Here is a 23025-nt window from a genome sequence, read left to right on the forward strand (position 1 = left end):
ATCAAACAAGACTTTTTGATACTGGATCACATGGCTCATATTCTTGCATATCTTCATCACAATAATTGGGGAAATAGTAGGCCTAGAGTCCTTGACGATTTGAGAATGGAACCCAGAAGCTCGCCTCAAATGTTTATTAGAACTCAGAGGATTTTGCTAGAAATAGTCGCTCAAGCGCATATAGCAACCGAAAGTCATGAGCGCGTGAGATACCATATGAAGTATGTTTCTTACTTGAAATACAAAGAATCCATGGTCTACAACTTCACACTCTAATGTTGACATACCTGGAAAATGGTCATTGTTCTGACGGCTATACAGTTTCAAAGTAAAAATCCAATATTTTCAGTAAACCTCAGCATCAATTAATAAAGAATGTCATTGTTCTGACGGCTATACAGTTTCAACGTAAAAATCGATGTTAATATAACTTTCATTTCTATAGATCTCTAAACACTGAACTATGCGTGTAATTAAACCAGTTAAACTGCATGATCGTTGTGTGTGATAAAAGAAGTTGAAGAAATACCACTACAAAGTTCTGGAAATTCATGATTCAGAATCTGCTTGCAATGAAGGTTGATCTTATGTAGGCTTAAGCTTTCACTTTATTTAACAACACCGAGTTTCCGTCACCAGATGGACGAATGATCTGGGAAATAAGCTTCTCCGGCAGCTTTTTAGAGGCCCGCAAAGGATATCAACATAGAGGTGAATCCAAAAACTCATTAAGCTCCTTATATGTAGTGTAATATATTTACTGTCCTGAGAAACTAACCTGGAAGTGCCTCATGTGCAGTATTGGTTCGCACCCAACATCCGCTATTGACTTCCCATTGGGAGTTTGAAGTTTGAATTGGCTGGCCTCATATGCGGAAAGGGTATTATTCGTCCCGGCAGGCAGGTGGTGGCAAACTTTCAGGAGGGAGGTGAGAGAATTCATCTGACAGTTTACACGAAAGGCTATGTGAGAAACCTTAGCTCAAGCATGTCCTAATCATCAACTTTAATTTATTTCTTTATCTATACTGATTTAATTTGTAATAAGAATTGCCATGACAAACTGTTACAGAAGAGAACCCGGTATTAACTATTCTTGCAACCATACTTTCTGAGAATATCCTTTACTCCTACCAATACTTGTAAAAAATATTTTCAGATGTCTTTCAGGATTTCATCATCCAATTACACGGTTATGTAACAATACAACAAGCATGCATCATAAAAAGAAGACCCTGCGTTGAACATTGCCGCTGTTACGAGGGACCTGAATACTACGCCAGGGCTAGTGTTTGTTTTGAGATACATTGCAGTCTGCAGATGCTACAGCCAATGTAACACACATGCATGTACCATATTTAGACATGCGTTAGACTGGATAATTTTGTAACAGTTTGGTTATCTCAGACATATAGCATGCTAGAATATTTAAGAATGTATTAACCTTTGTAAACTTATCGAAGTCAAACTCAAAATAGGAATGCTAACCTTCATGTATGGGCAGGATGCACAGCTACCGTTAATGGAACATCTCTCCCCACTGGAAACTCCAGGTATAACAGGTAGTATGACATCGCCTAGTTTTACAGAGTTAAGGCCTGGGGAAGAACTTGATGCTGTTACTGAGTCTGATGAAACTGGAAATACAATTTCTACATTAATTTCTGCTCCTCCAGATCTTGCAGAACCTAACAAACTACGAACTGCTGCAACAATTGAAGTCACCATTCCGGATTCTGTTCCCAACACAAACTGAAGCTGCTCATTGACATTTCTATCCAAAGCCTCTTGAATCCTCTGTTTTATAAAATCTAGTATGTTCTTGGTAGAACCCACAACCCCCATTCCTCTTCTCTTTGCTTCCATTGCCAATGAGAACATCTCTCCTGGGACCTCAAAATGGGCAGTTAGATATGCATCACGGTACATTTCTTTTATCCTGTCGACAACTTCATTTCCAAATAAATGATGCACTATGCATGTCCCGTCCTGATACAGTAGAGATAAATAAGTAGTGAGAGGACCATCATCAGAAAATGCAAGGAAAACTGATTTTCGACGCTATGAAATGAATTTATGAATAGCACTAAAACAAGCCATGAAAGTACACGTACCTGAAAATAATGTAGGCGAGGTAGCAAAGATCTGATTGAGTCTCTATTATGTTCTGGATGTATCTCAGCAATTGCTTCATCAGTCATCTTAGTCATCTGCTGGAGTAATTCTCTAATATTTGCACCCATGTAGGAATCAGGCCCGTACCATATGTTTGCATCTGGCACTTGAACAAAAGCCTGCAGAAGACAAGGAACTCCACGTTAGCGAAAGTACAATAGCCAAAAGAAAAAAAAAAAAGTGCCAGTTGCATTTGGAAAGAGACATTGGGGAATTCCAAAACAATTAAGATAAATGGTTCTGATCCCACCAACCTGCAAAATGGTTTGGACAACATTTGAAGAGGCATTTCCGCATCGGCATCTTCGAGTCCTTTCGGTGTAGAACCCATTCTTTTAATAATTCAATTTATATTATTCCCTTTAGTGTTCTAGTTAGTTGTATATTCTGAACACGTTCCTCATTTGCATAATTAATTATATTTAAATTTATAAGTCTTATTTATTTCTTGTTCTCATGCATTATAATATGGCTTCATCACCTTCGGGTGTCAGCTAGCACTTTCCTACCCTAGTGTTCGGGAAATATCAAGGTTGGGCATGTCACATGTCCTTGTTTTTCTTGACGTTGGTAGTGAGTTTTAAGTGTCTTGTTTTGCATCCTTGTCATGTTTTGGGTTGTTTTCTGATGTAGCATAGAAATGTCATCGCCTATGCTCCCGAACATCTCAAAACTCATAGAAAGACTTATCCTATTATTGATCTAGAGCTGGTAACCCCTTGCTGTAAAATTTGGTGACTTTTTCTCCACAAAAGAAGTGTGCATCATTTATGACCAAAGAAGTTGTACTGTGTTTTCACACGGAAATAGTTGAGTTTAAGACAGAAAAGGTGGATGGAACTCATTGGTGATTTTGATTGCAATTTTTAGTATAATCTTGGTCAGGCAAATGTCATGGCTGATGCTTTTAGTCATAAATCCCATGGACAACTTACCTCAATTCGAGCTATCCATGTCCCACTATCGTTTCCTTGTCAAGGAATTGGCTTTACCTTGGCATTCGTTCCACAATGAGTATTGTCGGCTCACTTCTAAGTCAAACTTGTATAAATAGATTTCGGGTAAGAAGCCCAAGAGTTTAATCAATAATGCGTGAGTTTGATGGAGCAAGTGTCAGATGACATGAGATGGGATTTGAAAGTCCAAGGAATGGGAACTCTGTTGATAAGAAACAAGTTGTTTTTGCCTAAGGTAATGAAGCTGTGAAAAAGAAAGATTCTTGATGAGGCTCACATTTCAGCATATGCCATGCATGCTGGTAGTACTAAATTGTACCACTGTTTTCGTCCATTTTATTACCGGTATTGTATGAATGAGATATTACTGAATATATGAGGAAATGTCTAATTTACTGGTAAGTGGAAGCCGTGAGGTGGAAGTCGTCGGGCTTATCTAATTTCTTTTTATTCCTGTTTGGAAATGGGATGAATTTCCATGGTTATCCTTTTTAGGTTGTCGAGGACCCACTAGGGGATGCGAATGGAAATGGGCTAATGTCACTATAGATTTCCTGTACAAACCACTTTGTACATGTGGAGACTATGATGACGTCTCGGTAATTGTTATCAACTCACTCAGCATATTATTTACCAGTCCGTGAGGACTATACTTTTGACCGCTTGGCATAATTCTTCATTCAAAATTTTGTTGGACGACTTCTCAATTAACATCGATTCTGATCGTAATCCCAGATTCACCTCATGGTACCAGAAGACATTCTTGTTAACCTTAGGTTCGTGTTTACCCTACAACAGATACACCCCGATCTTATTGTCCGAAGGACAATGGGATGGTCACGTGCTGGCCGATACCTAAGGGTGATGCAAGCCATTTCATGAGTGCATATGCTGAGAACATGTAAAACATGAATATAAATTTTGCGTGTAACTACAGGCGGAAGATATTTATATATGGCTTCGGTCGAGTGATGTAGTGCTTTTGGTCGGAAGATATTTATATATGGCTTTGATCAAATGATGTAGTGGCTTCGGTCGGGTGATGTAGTGGCTTTGATCGGAAAATATTTATATTTGGCTTCGGTTGGGTGATGTAGTGGCTTCGGTTGGAAGATATTTGTATATTTGGCTTCGATCGGGTGATGTAGTGGCTTCGGTCAGAAGATATTTATATATTTGGTTTCGATCGGGTGATGTAGTGGCTTCAGTCAATTATGATAACACTACTAAGCATAATATATAAGATATATGTTTTATGAAGGTTTTATGGCATGCTAGGGTTTTTGGAATACCTATTACTTATTATGCTATATGAGTTTTCTAAACTGGGGGTTAGTACGTTTAATGAATAAATGTTTTGGTACTACTTATATATAAACTTGGTCCACTCATGTTTTGTTTTGTGCCCCCTCAGGACTTAGAATTAAGGCGTTCAATCCTGGCATCAAGGCACTCCCACATCAGTATCTTAGAGTCTTCTCGATGTAGGAACTTTTACTTTGTTTGTACATTTTTATAATATTCCTTCTAAAATGTTCTGGATTAGTTGTATGCTTTAAACACGTTCTATAATTGCATATTCATTATAGTTAAATTTACAAGTTTTATTTATATTCATTCTTTCTTTATAGTTATCATGCATGTTAGTATGGCTTCGTCATCTTCGAGTGTCGGCTAGCATTTGCCTACCCTGGTGTTTGGAGGATATCAGAGTCGGGCGTGTCACAACCCTCCATTACAAAGATTATTCACGACCCACCTAAATTTCTTCAAATGATTTAAGGGGATATTTGTGGACCTATCGAACCAACGTGTTGACCATTTAGATACTTTATGGTGTTGGTTGATGCATCAACACAACAGTCACATGTATGCTTATTGTCCACACACAATGCTGCATTTGCAAAACTCCTAGCACAAATGATTAAGCTTAGGGTTCACCACCCTAATTATCCGATCAAGTCGATTTAACTGGATAATGTTGGAAAGTTTAAGTCACAGACCTTTGACTATTATTGTATGTCTGTTGGGATTGAAGTTAAACATTATGTACCCCATGTTCATACCCAAAATGGCCTGGTGTAAGCTTTCATAAAGCGCATTCAATGATAGCTCGGACTTTAGTTATGAGAACCAATTTGCCGATATCTGCCTAGGGTCACACAATATTGCACGCGACTATGTTGGTCCGTTTGCTACCCACCGCTACCCAACCTTATTCACCGTTACAGTTGGTTAATTTATACGAGCCTGACGTCTTACATTTACATGTGTTTGAGTGTGCAGTCTATGTGCCAATAGCGCTGCCACTACGTACCAAAATGGGTCATCAGAGAAAAATAGGAATTTATGTCGGTTATGATTCACCATAAATTATACGCTACTTAGAGCCATTGACAGTAGATCTCTTTACCACACGTTTTACGGATTGTCACTTTGATGAGATAGTCTTCTCGTTGTTAGGGGGAGATAAGATCACTAACGTTCCTGTAGAACGCTGCAAAATATTCTGAATTACTCCCACTATGTCTCATTTAGATCCATGTACACCTTAGTTTAAAACTAAAGTGTGACACATTCTAAATCTTTAGAGCTCAAAGCATACCAGATGATTTTACTGATCTAGCAAAGGTGACGAGATCACATATACCTGCTGCAAACGCACTTGCAAGGATGGACGTACCGACCGTACACAGTAACACCGCCATGGAAGGACGAACCGTTCCCTAGGGTGGGGCAGCCGCACCTCCCACATGGTATGGCACACTGGTGGCTAGCTAATCACTAGCAGTTATCCAATCACCTACTCATACCCTGAAGCATGGCAGACCTTCTGGTTCAAAGGATTCACAAGCCCGGAATAGGAAAACGGCAAAAATTAGTGAACCTAGTATGAATTCGACCATTCCTTACTCATCTATTCCAACGCATGAGGTTATTCTAGATTACAGTGATGTTTTAGATGAAACATACTGGCCTTTTGAGAATCGCTAGATTTCAGTCCATTACTCCGTATTGGATGAGGTTTAGAATCAGAATGAGATGATATGCGATGATGCATTCGTGTATACCCTTGCTTTTGACATCATGCTTAGCGATGACATTGAACCATGCTTCGTTGATGAATGTCGACGTAGAACGGATTGGTCAAATTGGAAACAAGCAATCCAGGTCGAACTCGATTCGCTTGCGAAATGAAAGGTGTTTGGGCATGTAGCTCTTACCCTACCACATGTGAAGGCCGTGGGTTACAAGTGGGTTTTTGTGAGGAAGCGTAATGAGAATAATGAAATAGTGCGGTACAAAGAACGCCTCGTAACACAAGGCTTCTCTCAAAGCCTTGGGATTGATTACGAAGAGACGTATTCCCTGGTAATGGATGTCATAACATTTTGCTATCTTATCAGTTTGGTAGTTTCTGAAAAACTAAATATGCAGTTTATGAATGTGGTAACTGTGTATCTTTATAGGGATTTAGATACGAAAATGTATATGAAAGTTCTAGAAGGACTTCCATAGACTGGTTCAAATAGTTCTAGACTATGGAACACTCTCTTGATTAGGTTGAAGAGGTCACTCTATGGATTGAAACAATCTGGGCAGATGTGGTATAACCGTCTGAGTGAATATTTGACAAGTTAGGGTTATGTGAACAACGAACTATGCCCATGCGTGTTCATTAAGAAGTCACATTCCGGATTTGCAATCGTTGTAGTTTATGTCGGCGACATGAACCTTATCCGAACTCCCGCAGAGCTTAAGGAAATTGTCACGCACTTGAAATTGGAATTTGAGATGAAAGATCTTGGGAAAACTTGATATTGTCTCGGCCTGGAGATCGAGCATTGTTTGGATGAAATCTTAGTACATCAATCGAACTACACCCAGAAGGTGTTGCGAAGTTTTAATTAGGATAAAACGAAGCTTTCGAGTACTATTATGGTCGTTCAGACTCTAGATGCTAAACAAGATCCTTTCCGTTCGAAGGAAGATGATGATGATATTTAGAGCCTGAAGTTCCACACCTAAGCGCAATTGGTGCTTTATTGTACTTGTCTCAATGCACTAGACCCGACATCTCCTTCACCGTTAATCTTTTGGCTAGATATAACAAAACGCCTACACGTAGACACTGGAATGGTGTTAAAGAAATTTTCCTCTACCTCAAGGATATGATGGATTTGGGGTTGTTCTACACCCATGAATCCTCGAGATGAGTCGCCACCCCCTCTATCCTCGAGTTAATTCACGCCTCGTTGGTTATGCAGATGTTGGTTATCTGTCTGACCCATATAGGGCACGTTTTCAAACGGGTTATGTCTTTATCGTTGGAGACACAGTTATATCTTTGATGTCTATAAAGTAAACGCTAGTTGCGTCTTCTTCGAACCATGTTGAGATTCTCGCCCAACATGATGCCTCGTGAGAATGCTTTTGGCTGAGAGCAGTTATGGAACATATTCGAAGCACTAATGGTCTTTCTTCCGTTGTTGACCTTCCTATGACGATCATTGAAGACAATGTAGCATGTGTCGAGCAGTTAAAAAGGGGATGCATCAAATAAGACAACACCAAACACATAGCGCCGAAGTTCTTTTATTCTCACCAGCAACAACAACATCAGAACATTGAAGTCAAGCAAATCCTTTCCCATGATAACTTGTCCAACCTCTTCATGAAGTCATTGCCTTGCCTAAGTCTACTTTTCAGAATCTCGTCCAAGGAATCGGTATGCGTAAATGATCTGAATTGAATCACTTGTAATTCTCTTATTTGTAAGTTATGTCTAACTCATGGGGAGTAACCTGAAGCATACTCACTTGATCTTAATGTACTATTTTTTCTACGATTATGAGCATTTTTCCTACTGGGTTTTTGCTACCTAATGAGGTTTTAATAAGGCACCCATCCTGGGATGATCATACTCCATTAAGTTCACTACTTTCATCCTGTTTGACGTTTTTATTAGACATTATGCATAATTCTCACTTTTCTCCTTAGTCTATGAGGTTTCCCCATGCCTTGAGTTTTACCATAGTGAGGTTTTGTGAGTTTTTACTACCAATGCATAATTACTTGTATTTGAGACTCACATTCACCCGTTATCCCGACGGCTTCAACAACTGTTCTAGCTCATATGTTGAAGACCTGATACAACATTTTGTTTGAGTATTTACACACTATAGGGGGAGTGTTGCAGTCCTATCAGATTAGGAATGTGATTATGTAAATCCTAGTATATCTAGGGGTATCTAGTTTATTCCTATTAGGAGTTGATTACCTATTAAGAGATATAATCCTAAAAGGGTAAGGATTCTACCTATCATTCTACTATAAATAAAGGCATAAGGGGGTGATACAACACACACCTCATAATTAAATCTGTATCTTTTTCTCTTTTGTTGCCGCCGACCCCCCTCTCTCTATTCCTTAGATAGCTCAGTTAAATAGGCATACAACAATATTCAATTTGTGTTATTTAATGTATATTTTTATTTAATCTCTCCACATTAAATTTTAATTTTATTAATATGCACATATTTAGTTATTTAATTATAAATGAATATAAATGAGAAAATATTAAAAGAAATTTATGATATAGAAATATATAAATACATAAGTGTACAAAATTGATTGTGCCGAAATACATAAAATTGACATTTTTGTACCGAAATATTTGTACCTACATGATTGTACCGAAATATATTATAATGAACCTAAATGTATGTACCAAAATGTATTATATTAAATTAATTCGTGTCGCTCTCGTATTTTTCAAGATCAACTGTTCTACCTCATCTGCTGAAAACCTGATACGACGTTTTGTTTGAGTATTTACACACTCAAGGGGGAGTGTTGCAGTCCTATCATATTAGGAATGTGATTCTGTAAATCCTAGTATATCTAGGAGTATCTAGTTTATTCCTATTAGGAGTTGATTACCTATTAAGAGATGAAATCCTAAAAGGGTAAGGATTCTACCTATCATTCTACTATAAATAAAGGTATAAAGGGGTGATACAATACACACCTTATAATTAAATCTCTATCTCTTTCTCTTTTGTTGCCGCCGGCACCCCCTCTCTCTATTCCTTAGATAGCTCGTTATATAGGCCTACAACAATATTCAATTTTTGTTATTTAATGTGTATTTTTATTTAATCCCTTCACATTAAAATTTAATTTTATTAATATGCACATATTTAGTTCTTTAATTATAAATGAACATAAATGAGAAAATATTAAAACAAATTTATGATACATAAATATATAAATACATAAGTGTACAAAAATGACAGTACCGAAATACATAAAATTGACTTTTTTGTACTGAAATATTTGTACCTACATGATTGTACCGAAATATATTATAATGAACCTAAATGTATGTACCAAAATGTATTATATTGAATTAATGTACCTAAATGTCAATATCAAACTGTACGTACCGAAATGTGACATCCCACATCGGCCAGGGAAGTGATCCTTATATGTATATTCCCATCCCTACCTAGCACGAGACCTTTTGGGAGCTCACTGGCTTCGGGTTTTGTTGGGACTCCGAAGTTAAGCGAGTAGTGCGAGAGAGCACTCCTATGATAGGTGACCCATTGGGAAGTTCTCGTGTGAGTTCCCAGAAACAAAATCGTGAGGGCGTGGTCGGTAAGCCCAAAGCGGACAATATCGTGCTACGATGGTGGAGCGGGCCCGGGAAGTGATCTGCCCCAGGCCGGGATGTGACAGAAATGTATGTACCGAAATATAGTATATTGAATTAATGTACTTAAAAATCAATACTCAAATGTGTGTACCAAAATGCTTTATATTGAATTAATGTACCTATATGTTTGTATCGATATACCAAAATATTCAAATGTATTAATGTACCCAAATGAAGAATATACAAAATTGTTATCGGAATATATATTATAAAAAAAATTAGTTGCCTAAATGTAGACATTAAAATATATTTTGATGAATGAAATAAAAATTAAATTTAAATGTAATTAATACATTAAAATAAAAATAAAAAGATAAATAAAACATCAAAATATAACTAATAAATGAGATCATTAAATGTACTAAGGACTAAAATTGAATTTTAATCTTACACAAAATTATAATCTAAAATTCATATGTTAAAGAATTAAAATGAAGTTTTCTATCAAATGAATAATCATTGCTTAGAAGTAGTTGGATTTTGATTTGCTTCCATTTCTTTTCCATATATGGATTATATGGATGGATCATATGGATCCTAAAATCCATTAAAAATAAAATAAAAATGGAAATCACACATGATTCACACCCAACAACTCCTCACTAAAAAAAAAAATTCTCCAATTAAAAGCATCTCAACATGTGCACATAATCTCTAGAAACGGCACAAAAAAGCAAAGAACCTGAAGAACTGTTGAGAAAAACACTAAATCCACAAGCAAAACATGCACAACTGCATTAGAAAGCCGGCTCGCTCCATATGTTTGTTATGTTTCATGCAGTGATTCAATAAAGTATTATCATGGAGCATGATGTTGATTAAATAAAAATAAAAATAGGGAATTGTTATTAACACTAAAATTCTTATTCTACACTCATAACTTTTTATATTTGGAAAAAAATAATACATTTGTGAGGACTGTAGAATGAGACTTTTAGAGTGCCAATAACATTTTCCTAAAAATATTATGCAATTGTAATTGCATTATTGTCTGCTAGGATTAAATTTGCATTAATGTTTGTCTGACTTGGTAAAGGGTGAATCCCAGCTACCATTCCAATTGGATTCTACTTCCTTGATTTCCTCTGTTCATATTATTATATAAAGATAATAAGAAATAGTTTTAGTGAAATTCATTTGATATTTGACTATTCAAATATGAGTATAAACTTTTACTCAAAACTTTTAATATTTTAATCACAGAGCTTTGTGTTAGAATCGTTTATTTAATATTTGGCTATTCAACTTCACGACCTTAGTTTTAATACAAAACTAAGTGATTAATAGTATAAATGATTCTAACACAAAATTATGTGATTAAAATATTAAAAATTTTGAGTAGATGTTTACACTCATATTTGAATAGCTAAATATTAAATGAATTTCTCTAAAAATATTTCTTATTATCTTTATATAATAATATGAACAGAGGAAATCAAGGAAGTACAATCCAATTGGAATGGTATTCAGCCTTTACCAAGTCAGACAAACATTAATGCAAATTTAATCCTAGCAGACAATAATGCAATTACAATCACATAATATTTTTAGGAAAATGTTATTGGCACTCTAAAAATCTCATTCTACATTCTTCATAAATGTATTTTTCTTTCCAAATATAGAAAGTTAGAAGTGTAAAATGAGAATTTTAGTGCTAATAACAATTCCCTATTTTTATTTTTATTTAATCAACATCATGCTGCATGATGATACTTTATTGAATCACTGCATTCAACATGACAAACATATGGAGCAAGATGGCTTTCTAATGCAGTTGTGCATGCTTTGCGTGTGGAGTTAGTGTTTTTCTCAACAGTTCTTCACGTTCTTTGCTTTTTTGTGCCGTTTCTAGAGATTTTGTGCACATGTTGAGATGCTTTTAATTGGAGAATTTGTTTTTAGTGAGGAGTTGTTGGGTGTGAATCATGTGTGATTTCCTTTTTTATTTTATTTTTAATGGATTTTAGGATCCATATGATCCATCCATATAATCCATATATGGAAAAGAAATGGAAGCAAATCAAAATCCAACTACTTCTAAGCAATGATTATTCATTTGATAGAAAACTTCATTTTAATTTTTTTAAAAATGAGTTTTAGACTATAACCTTGTGTAAGATTAAAATTCAATTTTAGTCCTTAGTACATTTAATGATCTCATTTATTAATTATATTTTGATGTTTTATTTATCTTTTTATTTTTATTTTGATGTATTAATTACATTTAAATTTAATTTTTATTTCATTCATCAAAATATATTTCAATGTCTACATTTAGGCAACTAATTTTTTTTTTGTAATATATATTCCGATAGCAATTTTGTATATTCTTCATTTAGGTACATTAATACATTTGAATATTTCGGTATATCCATCGATACAAACATATAGGTGCATTAATTCAATATAATGCACTTCGGTATGTACATTTTGGTACACAAACTTGAGTATTGATTTTTAAGCACATTAATTCAATATACTATATTTCGGTATGTACATTTTGGTACTTACATTTTGATATTGACATTTAAGTACATTAATTCAATATAATACGTTTTGGTACATATATGTTGATATTGACATTTAGGTACATTAATTCAATATAATACATTTTGGTACATATATTTAGGTTCATTATAATATATTTTGGTACAATCATATAGGTACAAATATTTTGGTACAAAAAAGTCAATTTTATGCATTTCGGCACAGTAATTTTTGTACACTTATGTATTTATATATTTCTGTATCATAAATTTCTTTTAATATTTTCTCATTTATGTTCACTTATAATTAAAGAACTAAATATGTGCATATTAATAAAATTAAAATTTAATGTGGAGAGATTAAATAACAATACACATGAAATAACAAAAATTGAATATTGTTGTAGGCCTATTTAACTGAGCTATCTAAGGAATAGAGAAAGGGGGGCCGGCGACAACAAGAGAGAAAAAGATAGAGATTTAATTATGAGGTGTGTGTTGTATCACTGACTTATGCCTTTATTTATAGTAGAATGATAGGTAGAATCCTTACCCTTTTAGGATTACATCTCTTAATAGGTAATCAACTCCTAATAGGAATAAACTAGATACTCCTAGATATACTAGGATTTACAAAATCACATTCCTAATCTGATAGGACTGCAACACTCCCCATTGAGTGTGTAAATACTCAAACAAAACGTCGTATTAGGTCTTCAGCAGATGAGGTAGAATAGTTGATCTTGAAAAATACGAGAGCGACACGAAATAATAATACTCCTTGAGAAATCATGACTAAGAAAAAAGATCTTGAAAAATACGAGAGACACAGAATAATAATAATACTCCTTGAGAAATCAGGACGAAGAGAAAAATATCTTGAAAATATGAGAAAGAAGTGGAATAATGATATTTCATTTATAATATTTGTCAAAGGGTAATGCAAGAGAGATGAAAGGTGATTTATGTTAGGAATTCAACCATGGTCTCCTTGAGGTTTAGTATGGTCCATCACCAACATCAACGATATTGTCTCAACCTAATCACTAGTAGAAGTTGAGTTTTATCATAAGAGACCTCGTTGATATTATGTGTGACAGCCCGTCCCAGACTTTTCGTACCGTAGGGGTGAAATGACGGTTTTGCCCCTAGTATGTTTGTTTCGTTGTGTGGTCGTTTTTGGAATTTGGTTGGTTGATTTTGGACCACACACACACCCACACTCATTCCTCTCTCTCTGTGCCCTGTCCCGAGTCCCTCTCTCTTTCCCTTTCCTATCTTCTTCGTACGAACAACACCAAAACAATTGGAAACGTCACGGATTGAGGAAACAAACTACATATTTGTGCTCTTGAGGTTCTTAGGAGTTCAACCATACCCATTTCAGGTAAGGGAACCCTTGTTTTCACGTCGAACCCGGGAGGTATAAATCGGGGTACTGTTCATGCACACGTTAATTCTTGTGTTTTTGGGAAATTCAAGCTTGTAGGAAGCTTGGTGAGGTCTTTAGGAGGCTTAGGGTGGTTCGTTTGAAGGTTTTGGACGTCGGGATCGTGAGTTGCAGGTTTGGCCGGATTTGGTGGAGTTTTCTCGGCGAGTTTCCGTTGGTTTTAGTGCTTGAAGGTGGTAAGCATTTGTTCCTCTAGTTGTAAGCTTCATTTTGGTACCAATTTTGTGAAATTTGGGTGAAAAACAAGTGAGATACGAAGTTTGGAAGTTTTTCCGGTTTTCCGGCGACGGCGATAGCGCAAGAGTTTGGCCGGAGAAGATGACGGAATATTCCGTCAATTTGGATGGAATATTCCTAACTGCGTTAACGGAATCTGTTAGACTTAACGGAATATTCCTGACGACGTTAACTGACGCCGTCAATGTGCCAGGCACGTGCCTGCGCGTGGGCGGCGCCTGTGGCCGTGCCTTGGCGGGCAAGTTGGGGCGTGTGCGGTGTCAGAAAATTATTTTAAAAATATGGGGATGTTCCTATTTGAGCATTGTATGAGAAGTTATTTCATAATGTTGGTTATGTGCTTTAAAATTAACGTTTTTATAGTTGTTTCGCATATAGATGAGACCTATCCCGAGAAGGAGCGCAGTCACTCGAGGCAAGGGGGTTATGACCCTTCTACATACCAGTGAGTGTGCTTTTTGTTTTCCGTATATACCTATATACTTATGATTTTTCCCAGAAAATGAAATGAAGCGTCTATATGTTTTTTTTTTTTTTTTTTTTTATACCATGCATTATGTTTGCTCGTTTAATTATACATTATTAGTTGCATATATATATATATATATATATATATATATATATATATATATAAATATATGTGTGTGTGTGTGTGTTTGGTGCTGCGGACGCACAGGTAAGTGCCAGGTAAGTTATGGTTTATGTTATGTTTAGTAATGATATGAGATGCATAGAGAGCTCATAACCTGCACCCCCGGTATTAGTGCTCCCGCCTAGAGTTGGGCATAGTCCTTCACGTGATATTCACCTACCGTACCACACGCTCATCTTGGATCCAAGTTAGGTGCATAGTCCTGTCGTACAGACCACTTTAGGTGGTTCCGACTCGTAGATGACCCGCGATTATTCGTCCAGTCTTCACGTGATCGTAGCACTTGAGCGTACTTATTTACACCCAGTCCTGTCGTACATACCACTTTAGGTGGTTCCGACTCGTGTGTGGGTGTAGTTAGTGAGTTAGAGATTTGAGCTCTAGATTCAGTCGTACAGGTCACGTTAGGTGACTCCGGCTGACAGATTACATGGCATTGTTTGGCATTACCTGAGTACTTGCATTTTATTTCGAGGCATTTGACATGGCGTATTTCTGAGCATGACTTCTTTATACGTATATGTTCTATTTTCTGGGAAGTATACAGGTTTTACGGCGAGGGGTTAGAACTTTATTTATGAAATGATTTTTGAAAAGCTTTGTTTTTGCCCACTCACGCTTTCTGTTTTGCGCCCCTCCAGGTTCTAGTTTGGCTAGCATTTTTGGTGGCTCCCCAGAGGATTTCTCGGCTTATCTGACAGATTATCACCAGTGTAGGACTACCTTTGGGTGTGTTTATTTAGTGTTGTTTTTCTCGGACTGCACTAGGTCTTCCGTGCTCTGAACATTGTTTTTCACACTTACGCTTGCACATGTATGTTATTTACGCAGTGTTTAGCTTGGTTTTTATTTATTTGTACTTTTATTATTATTTCTTAGCTTTTGCACTGTGCACATGGTTACGTCACTTCCATGTGACGGCCAGCATGCCCTGATCTCGGTCGGGGTGTGTCATTATGAGTAGAATATCTCATAAATCATATAGATATTTTTATATGCTCGACGGAGGGTCCTAGTCTCTAACACCTAACATTTTTATTGCAAAAAAAATATGAAAGGCATGGGAGAGACGAAAAATTATAATATTGCCCAAATTTTATGAAAGTTATGTGAGAGACATTGACAAATGGTGGCAAATATGGTGTAGAGGAGGAGAGGTAGGAAAGCTGAAGGTGTTTAATGTTTTTTTCTTTTTATTTTTTGTTTTTATTTTTTTTATTTTTAACAATGTTATATTTATCTTATATTTTAAAAAAAATGATAATAAACTCGTTATTCATTTAAACTTATCACCTTCAATCACTTAAGAATATCTGATGACTGTACGTATAAGTGGTGAAGGTGTTTAGCTTTTAACATAATATTATATTCTAAAAAAAAAAATTATTAGTTGAAATTTATTTTTATTTCCATGCATGCACTTTATTTAATAATAATGAGTTGGCAATCTTGGTATTAGTAGTCATCTTTACTCTTATTTATGACAGTAGAATGTGGATAGATTTAAAGATTAAAAAGAAGTGTAAACGTATTTATAAAAAATTTGACCTTCGATCCTAACGCTTTAATAAAATAGAAAATTGGATGGACATTTTACATACAAATTAATTAACTGAAAATATGACTTTAGCTCCTAAAACTTAATTTTCGTTACATAAAACCCGACATAATTTTTTTACTTAATTAAAACCCATTTACTAGGCTCCACACAAGCAAATTCATTAACTATGTTTGACTATACCATTGCACATTTTTTGAATGCCTAATATACCCTTAATTACATTTTTGACCTATACAATTAATTGTATATGGATTAAAAGGTGGATTAATGATTCTTAAAAAGAGAAATAAGCATTAATATCTGTACTATGATTCGATGACAATATATATGATGTAATTTAACAAATATGTGGGGTATCAATAAACGTGCCTAATAGTTGTGCTAATATATGGAGAATAATTTACCTACAATATAAAGAAATGTTATTTGCCTCAAAGTTATTTTACATATAAATATAGGTAAATTATTTTACACACATATATAATAATAATATTTTACATAGAAATATAGCCAAATTATTTTACATGGACATATATAATAATAAAATGTGCCTTATATATTAATACATGAAAATAATTTATCTACAACATATAGAAATGTTATTTTATTCAAAACTAATTTCCTATATATATTTTGTCACATCCCGGCTTGGGGATCACATCCCGGCCAGGGGATCACTCCCCTGGGCGATGTGGGATGTCACAATCTACCCCCCTTAGGGGTCCGACGTCCTCGTCGGCACACCACGGCCATGGTTAGGCTCTGATACCAAATTGTCACATCCCGGCCCGGGCAGGACCACTTCTCGGGCCCGACTCCACCGTAGCACGATATTGTCCGTTTTGGGCCCCCAGCACACCCTCACGGTTTTGTTTCTGGGAACTCACACGAGAACTTCCCAGTGGGTCACCCATCATGGGAGTGCTCTTGTGCGCTACTCACTTAACTTCGGGGTTCCATGGGAACTCCGAAGCCAATGAGCTCCCAAAATGCCTCTTGCTAGGTAGGGATGAGAATATACATATAAGGATCAATCTCTTGGGCAATGTGGGATGTCACATATTTTGCATATAGATATGGGTAAATTACTTTACACAAACATACATATGGTAACAATAAAATGTGCCTAACATATGTACATTTTTTTTATCCAAGGCTAACATATGTACTAATACATGCAAATTACACACCATAGTAATAATGTGACGAATATATATATATATATATATATATATATATATATATATGTATGTATGAATGTATATATAATGGTTTACCTACAAAATATAAAAATATTACTTTATTTTAAATACATATAATTATAAGTGGCTAAAAAACGTCAAGAGGAGTAATTAGAATTTAATGCCCATGTTATGTGGGCATGATTGAAGCCAAAATTGGAGGGTTGTGTGTGAGAAAACGTTAGAAGGATTGTGGTATATGTTGTAAATTATCTGAAGTAATAGGTCATTTAATTTCTCATGTGGTGACATATTTAAATTTTAGGTTTATATTGGATGTTTAAAGATAGGTGGGTTTTAAACTAAAAATTACAAGTTGTATAGACCTATATCTAAACAACCCATATAATACATTTTGGTACATACATTTAAGTTCATTATAATATATTTCGGTACAATCATGTAGGTACAAATATTTCGGCACAAAAAAAGTCAATTTTATGTATTTTGGCATATTCATTTTTGTACACTTATGTATTTATATATTTTGTATCATAAATTTCTTTTAATATTTTCTCATTTATGTTCATTTATAATTAAAGAACTAAATATGTGCATATTAATAAAATTAAAATTTAATGTGGAGAAATTAAATAAAAATACACATTAAATAATAAAAATTGAATATAAATTTTGATAAAAGTAGATTAAATTGAATATATAATTTAGCACCAGATTTTTTAAATTTTAACCTTTTGCAAGGATGTTAGAAAAAACCCTTGATTTGACCTGGAAATTCTAGAGATTTGTGTCCTATATAAACCCAGCAAAACCCAGAATTCCAAGTGTCCAGACAAAGCCAGCAACAAGAGCTAGAACAGCAATGGCTCTTCTAGCACTTGTGTTTGAGCAGCTGCAGAAGATTGTCTTTCTTCTTCCTCTTCTCGTCCTTTCTGCGTTCATTCTCTTTTCGTTTACTAGATCATCGTCCAATGGCGATGAGAAACGCAAACTCAAGTTACCACCTTCCCCGCCAAGGTTGCCATTGATCGGAAACCTTCACCAATTAGGCACATTCCCGCACCTTTCTCTCCATGCTCTCTCGAAAAAGTATGGCGATTTAATGCTAGTGCATTTCGGGAAAGTTCCGACTCTGATTGTTTCGTCTGCAGAGATGGCCAAGGAGGTGATGAAGACGCAGGACATTGCTTTCTGCAGCCGGCCGAAAGCCACTGCTCCAGGAATATTGTTCTATGACGCTCATGATGTGGGGTTTGCTCCTTACGGGGAGTACTGGAGGCAAGTTCGGAAAATCTGTGTTCTTGAGCTTCTCAATCTTAAGAAGGTGTCACAGTTTCAGTACGCAAGGGTGGAAGAAGTTTCCGAGTTGGTCGGAAAGATTCGCAAAGCGTCGAGTCTCAATGGCGGGGGTCCTATTGTTCTGAGTGATCTGCTGGTGGCAACCTCCAACAACATCATCTGCAGGTGTATTCTCGGACAAAAGTTTGAGGGCGAAGAGAACAAGTGGTTCGTTGATCTGACGAAAGGTTTGATCTGCCAACTCACGAGTTTCAGTTTTACGGATTACTTTGGTCCGAGGATGAGTTGGCTCGACCATGCTAGAGGCCACATTAAACATTTGACATCAATTTGGTCCGAATTTGATAAGTTTTTCGATAAGTTGATTGCCGAACATAAGGAGGCAGAGAAAGAAGGCAAGCCTCGCAAGAAGGATTTCGTGGATACTCTCCTCCAAGTTCAAAAGGATGGCAATGACTTTGAGCTCAAAAGTGACCACCTCAAAGCACTTCTACTGGTCTGTATATATCCCCCTCCATAACTTACTCTCTTTAACAATAAAATTGATATATATATTTATGGCTGAAGATTGATTTGGCTTCTTAATTTACTATTTCAGGACATGTTTGTCGGAGGAAGTGATTCTAGTTGGACTGCCATGATATGGTTGATGACAGAGCTTGCGAAAAATCCGCGTGTGATGAAGAAAGCCCAAGAAGAGGTAAGAAGAGTGGTGGGCAAAAAAGGATTTGTAGATGAGAATGTTGACATCCCCCAAATGACCTACATGATATGTTGCATCAAAGAAAATATGAGAGTTCATCCTCCGGGACCTCTTTTACTTCCCCGTGAAACAAGAACAGATGTGAAATTGGGAGGTTACAATATCCCTGCGAAAACACAAGTGTTTGTCAGCGCATACTCGGTACAAAAGGACCCCAAAGTCTGGGACAAGCCCGATGAATTTTACCCGGAGAGGTTCGAGGAAAAGTCCGTTGGTTTCGTAGGTCAGGAGTTTGAACTCATCCCGTTCGGTGCCGGGAGAAGAGTGTGCCCTGGAGTCGGCTTTGCGGTTGCTTCAGCTGAATATGTGCTTTCCAACCTTCTATATTGGTTTGATTGGAAATTGCCTAGTGGTGGTAAAGCATTGGCCGAGACCATGGACACCGATGAAGTTTACGGACTCTCAGTCCATAAGAAGGCTCCTCTCAACCTTATCCCAATCCCATACAACCCTTGATCGATCCCTCCATCGAGATCCGTCATACTTATATATGCTTTTAATTAATTGTGTTCGTTGTTTCTGTTTCACCTGAATTTGCATTAGCAATTATGCACTTTACAATGTTGTGATCCTCAACGAGACATTGTAATGTGACTTCGTAGATATTGTAACAGATACATAGTGTTTTATAATAATACATATTTTAGATTTCCTAATCCGCTTTGAGAATGCGTGTAATTAGTTTTAGTGTCTCTTTGTGGTAATTTTGGTTCAAAGCTTCCATGTGTATTTCATAATAAATGTTCAATGTACAAGAGACCGGCTATATAAGAGAAGAGAGGAATGAGAGATGGGAGAGATAGCTGCTGCAAGCAGCCGGCAAGAAGGAAGAAGGCATGGTGCCTACGTAATCTAAACCATACACAAAGACTTTAACACCAATCAGTCACCTCCCTTAATTCAAGAGAAAACTGATTTACAATAATACATTGAGCCTTACCCTAGAGATTTACCCTAGAGATCACCCTTGGTAACTGACTCTAGAGGCCGCGAAAGAACACTTCAACAACAGTCCCCCTCAAGCTGGATCGAGGAGATTAATTGAGCCAAGCTTGCCGAAAAAACAATGGAATGGAGCAGATGCTAGAGCCTTGGTGAAAAGATCTACCAAGTGATCTTGGCTTCGCGTGAAGATGGTCCTAATGACTTGAGTTTGCACTTGAGCTCTAACGAAATGACAGTCCACTTCAATATGTTTCATTCTCTCATGGAACACTGGATTAGCAGCGATGTGCATGGCTGCTTGATTGTCACACATAAGAGACAGGGGAGTAGTAATAGGCAAGCCTAAGTCTAAAAGAAGCTCTTTAAGCCAAATAAGTTCACAGGCAGTGGCTGCCATGGTTCGATATTCAGCCTCTGCACTGGAGCGAGCAATTACATGTTGCTTTTGTTTCTAGAGAAGTATTAATGTAGACAACATGCAACGAATGTGGAGACCTAGAAGCTGCCTCAAGATAGCTCATGTACGAAGGACTAGATGCAGCATCTGCCAACGAACAACCAAGACGTTCGTTTGACATCCTGTACACACCAACCTGCAATCAAAGTATATGAAATGAATAATATTCATCAACTGTTTCACCGGTATGCGGCACCAAACCAAGATCCAGTAAACTTTACTATAATTAAGGCACATTACATCGTAAATAGCGGAGCCAAACCAACATAATAAGTAAAGTACATGTTTTACATTTCTTACTAATACAGGAATAGAAGCAAAGGAGCTACCTTTTCAAAGCCAGCCTGATCAAGTACAGCCCGGACATTTTCCGACATAAAATCAACACCCAAGACTGTAATGTATTCGCAACCAGCTTTCGCCAGAGTCATAGCGGAATCCGCCATGACCAATGAATCAGATATATGGATGTGAGGCCAGTGTTTCTGTGCAGCAGTTAAAATACCTTGAAACTCTGGGTCCATGCAAAAATGTGCAACAACCCCAATTTTCTTTTCCTTCAACACATTAACAAGTTCCTCAACCTTCGATTCATCGGGAAACAAGCACCTCGCCTGCAATTTAATATGCAGTTCCAACCTAGGTTACAATTAAAAAATAATAATACATCCACTAATCTAATACAAATGATAACGACAACTTTGGAACTGCTATTGAATGGCTAAAAGTGATTTATGACAAACAAAAGCACTTCTAACTACATTTAGCAAAACATAAATGGTACTGGGTCATAAAAGCATTTTCGGATAAGCACCTGGATAAGCACTTCGCAAATTTATAACAAACAAAAGCACTTCTAACTACATTTAGCAAAACATAAATGGTACTGGGTCATAAAAGCATTTTCGGATAAGCACCTGGATAAGCACTTCGCAATGCACTTTATTCTAAGAAAAGCACTTCTAATAGTACTTACGCGCTCTACGCAATATAATCATACAAATAAACCAAGAACACAATCCATTAGCTAACCTGGGCCTCAGCGAAGCTGCCCTTTGCCCGAAACCCATCGGCGGTGACGACGAGCGACGGGAAAGGCTCGAGCGGCGGCGTACCCTGCCGCTGGGCGACCAAAGCCTTAGTCTTTTTCTGCATACTGACCTGCACATTATGCCACGTGTTAACCCTAGACCTCTGCGCGCCCGGCAATCCCACATTGAGCGACGACAAGTCGTCTGTCTTGACGGTGAGAGGGTGAGGGCGGAGCAGGAGAAGGGGGAGGCGGAGCTAGAGTTTTGGGGAGGCGGCGGCGGATGCTTTAATGGGTTGGGATTGGAAGACGGCGGCGTTTGGATGCATTTGAGGGATTTGAAGAGGGTGGGCTGGGGAGGAGGCCGGAAAGTGGGGAACTTGAAAGGGAGTGACTTATTGGGCTTGAAAGAAGCGGAGGACGATGAGGAGGAGGAACACGAGGTGGAGAAGACTCTCAGCGCCATGGTTGGTGCAGAAGAAGCATCCATTGGGGAGGAGAGAGAGGGAGAGAGGGGGTTAAATGGATTTTGCTGCTCCCATGAACTTTGCCATAAAAAGTTTGAGGCCAAATTGGATTTATGGTCTCTGTCATGGTGATAAGGTATTCGAAAAATGGTTCCTGTGATAAAAAAAATTAAGATTTAAACTTTTGTGGTGAAGGTTATTAGCGAATTTAACTTAAATATGAGATTTCTGATAAACCTCGGTTAAATGTAGGGATAAAAGTGTCTAACCACTCTTTCTTTTTAGCCTTCTCTCTCTTCCCTCTTTGTGTCTCTGTTAGCCATGTTCTTTCTGTCTCTGTAATCTTAAAAACGTAGGAATAACATTATTCGAATGCTGGGGTGAATAATAGAAAATCACAGAGGTCAGAGACCCAGATTTTGAACCCAGATTTAATCCAAGATGCTGCCTATACTCTTTGACCCGGTGCCTACACTCTTGGACTTCTACGGAAGTAGTAATTTCCCTCTCGACCTGCGTTTCATAGGTGCCGCCTTGAGCAGTAATTTCCCTCCGCTTCCGCTTCCGCTTCCGTTGCCTTGTAGACTCCTTGACTCGAAGAAAAGTAGCAAATTTGGTGCCCAA

The 23025-nt window shown here is 37.0% G+C and overlaps 2 protein-coding genes across 2 annotated transcripts in view; one reads left to right on the forward strand and one right to left on the reverse strand.

Moving 5' to 3' along the window:
* Window positions 1-595: 595 nt before the first annotated feature.
* LOC103941439 (quinolinate synthase, chloroplastic-like) overlaps window positions 596-23025 on the reverse strand; it is a 22601-nt gene continuing 171 nt past the window's right edge. Inside the window, exons 1-9 of the mRNA XM_048587942.1 lie at window positions 22801-23025; window positions 21937-22191; window positions 21234-21518; window positions 20868-21040; window positions 2430-2487; window positions 2115-2294; window positions 1489-1989; window positions 780-943; window positions 596-689 (exon numbers count right to left, since the gene is read on the reverse strand). The exon at window positions 22801-23025 is cut by the window's right edge and continues 171 nt beyond it. Of these exons, the coding sequence (XP_048443899.1) occupies window positions 596-689; window positions 780-943; window positions 1489-1989; window positions 2115-2294; window positions 2430-2487; window positions 20868-21040; window positions 21234-21518; window positions 21937-22191; window positions 22801-23025 (1935 nt within the window). The remainder of the gene's footprint in view (window positions 690-779; window positions 944-1488; window positions 1990-2114; window positions 2295-2429; window positions 2488-20867; window positions 21041-21233; window positions 21519-21936; window positions 22192-22800) is intronic.
* On the forward strand, window positions 18249-20152 carry LOC103952938 (phenylacetaldehyde oxime monooxygenase CYP71AN24). The gene is made up of 2 exons (XM_009364648.3): window positions 18249-19235; window positions 19338-20152. The coding sequence occupies exons 1-2, from the start codon at window positions 18303-18305 to the stop codon at window positions 19956-19958; spliced, it is 1554 nt and encodes a 517-aa protein (XP_009362923.2). The 5' UTR covers window positions 18249-18302; the 3' UTR covers window positions 19959-20152.

This window comes from the organism of the source record quoted next, unplaced genomic scaffold (assembly GCF_019419815.1).
Source record: "Pyrus x bretschneideri cultivar Hongxiangsu unplaced genomic scaffold, Pyrus_bretschneideri_v1 Contig27, whole genome shotgun sequence".
NCBI lineage: Eukaryota > Viridiplantae > Streptophyta > Magnoliopsida > Rosales > Rosaceae > Pyrus > Pyrus x bretschneideri.

Coding starts and splice junctions, on each gene's coding strand:
- LOC103952938 (XM_009364648.3), top strand. CDS start 18,303: ATGGCTCTTCTAGCACTTGTGTTTGAGCAGCTGCAGAAGATTGTCTTT. Junction 19,236..19,337: donor ACCTCAAAGCACTTCTACTG/GTCTGTATATAT, acceptor TTACTATTTCAG/GACATGTTTGTCGGAGGAAG.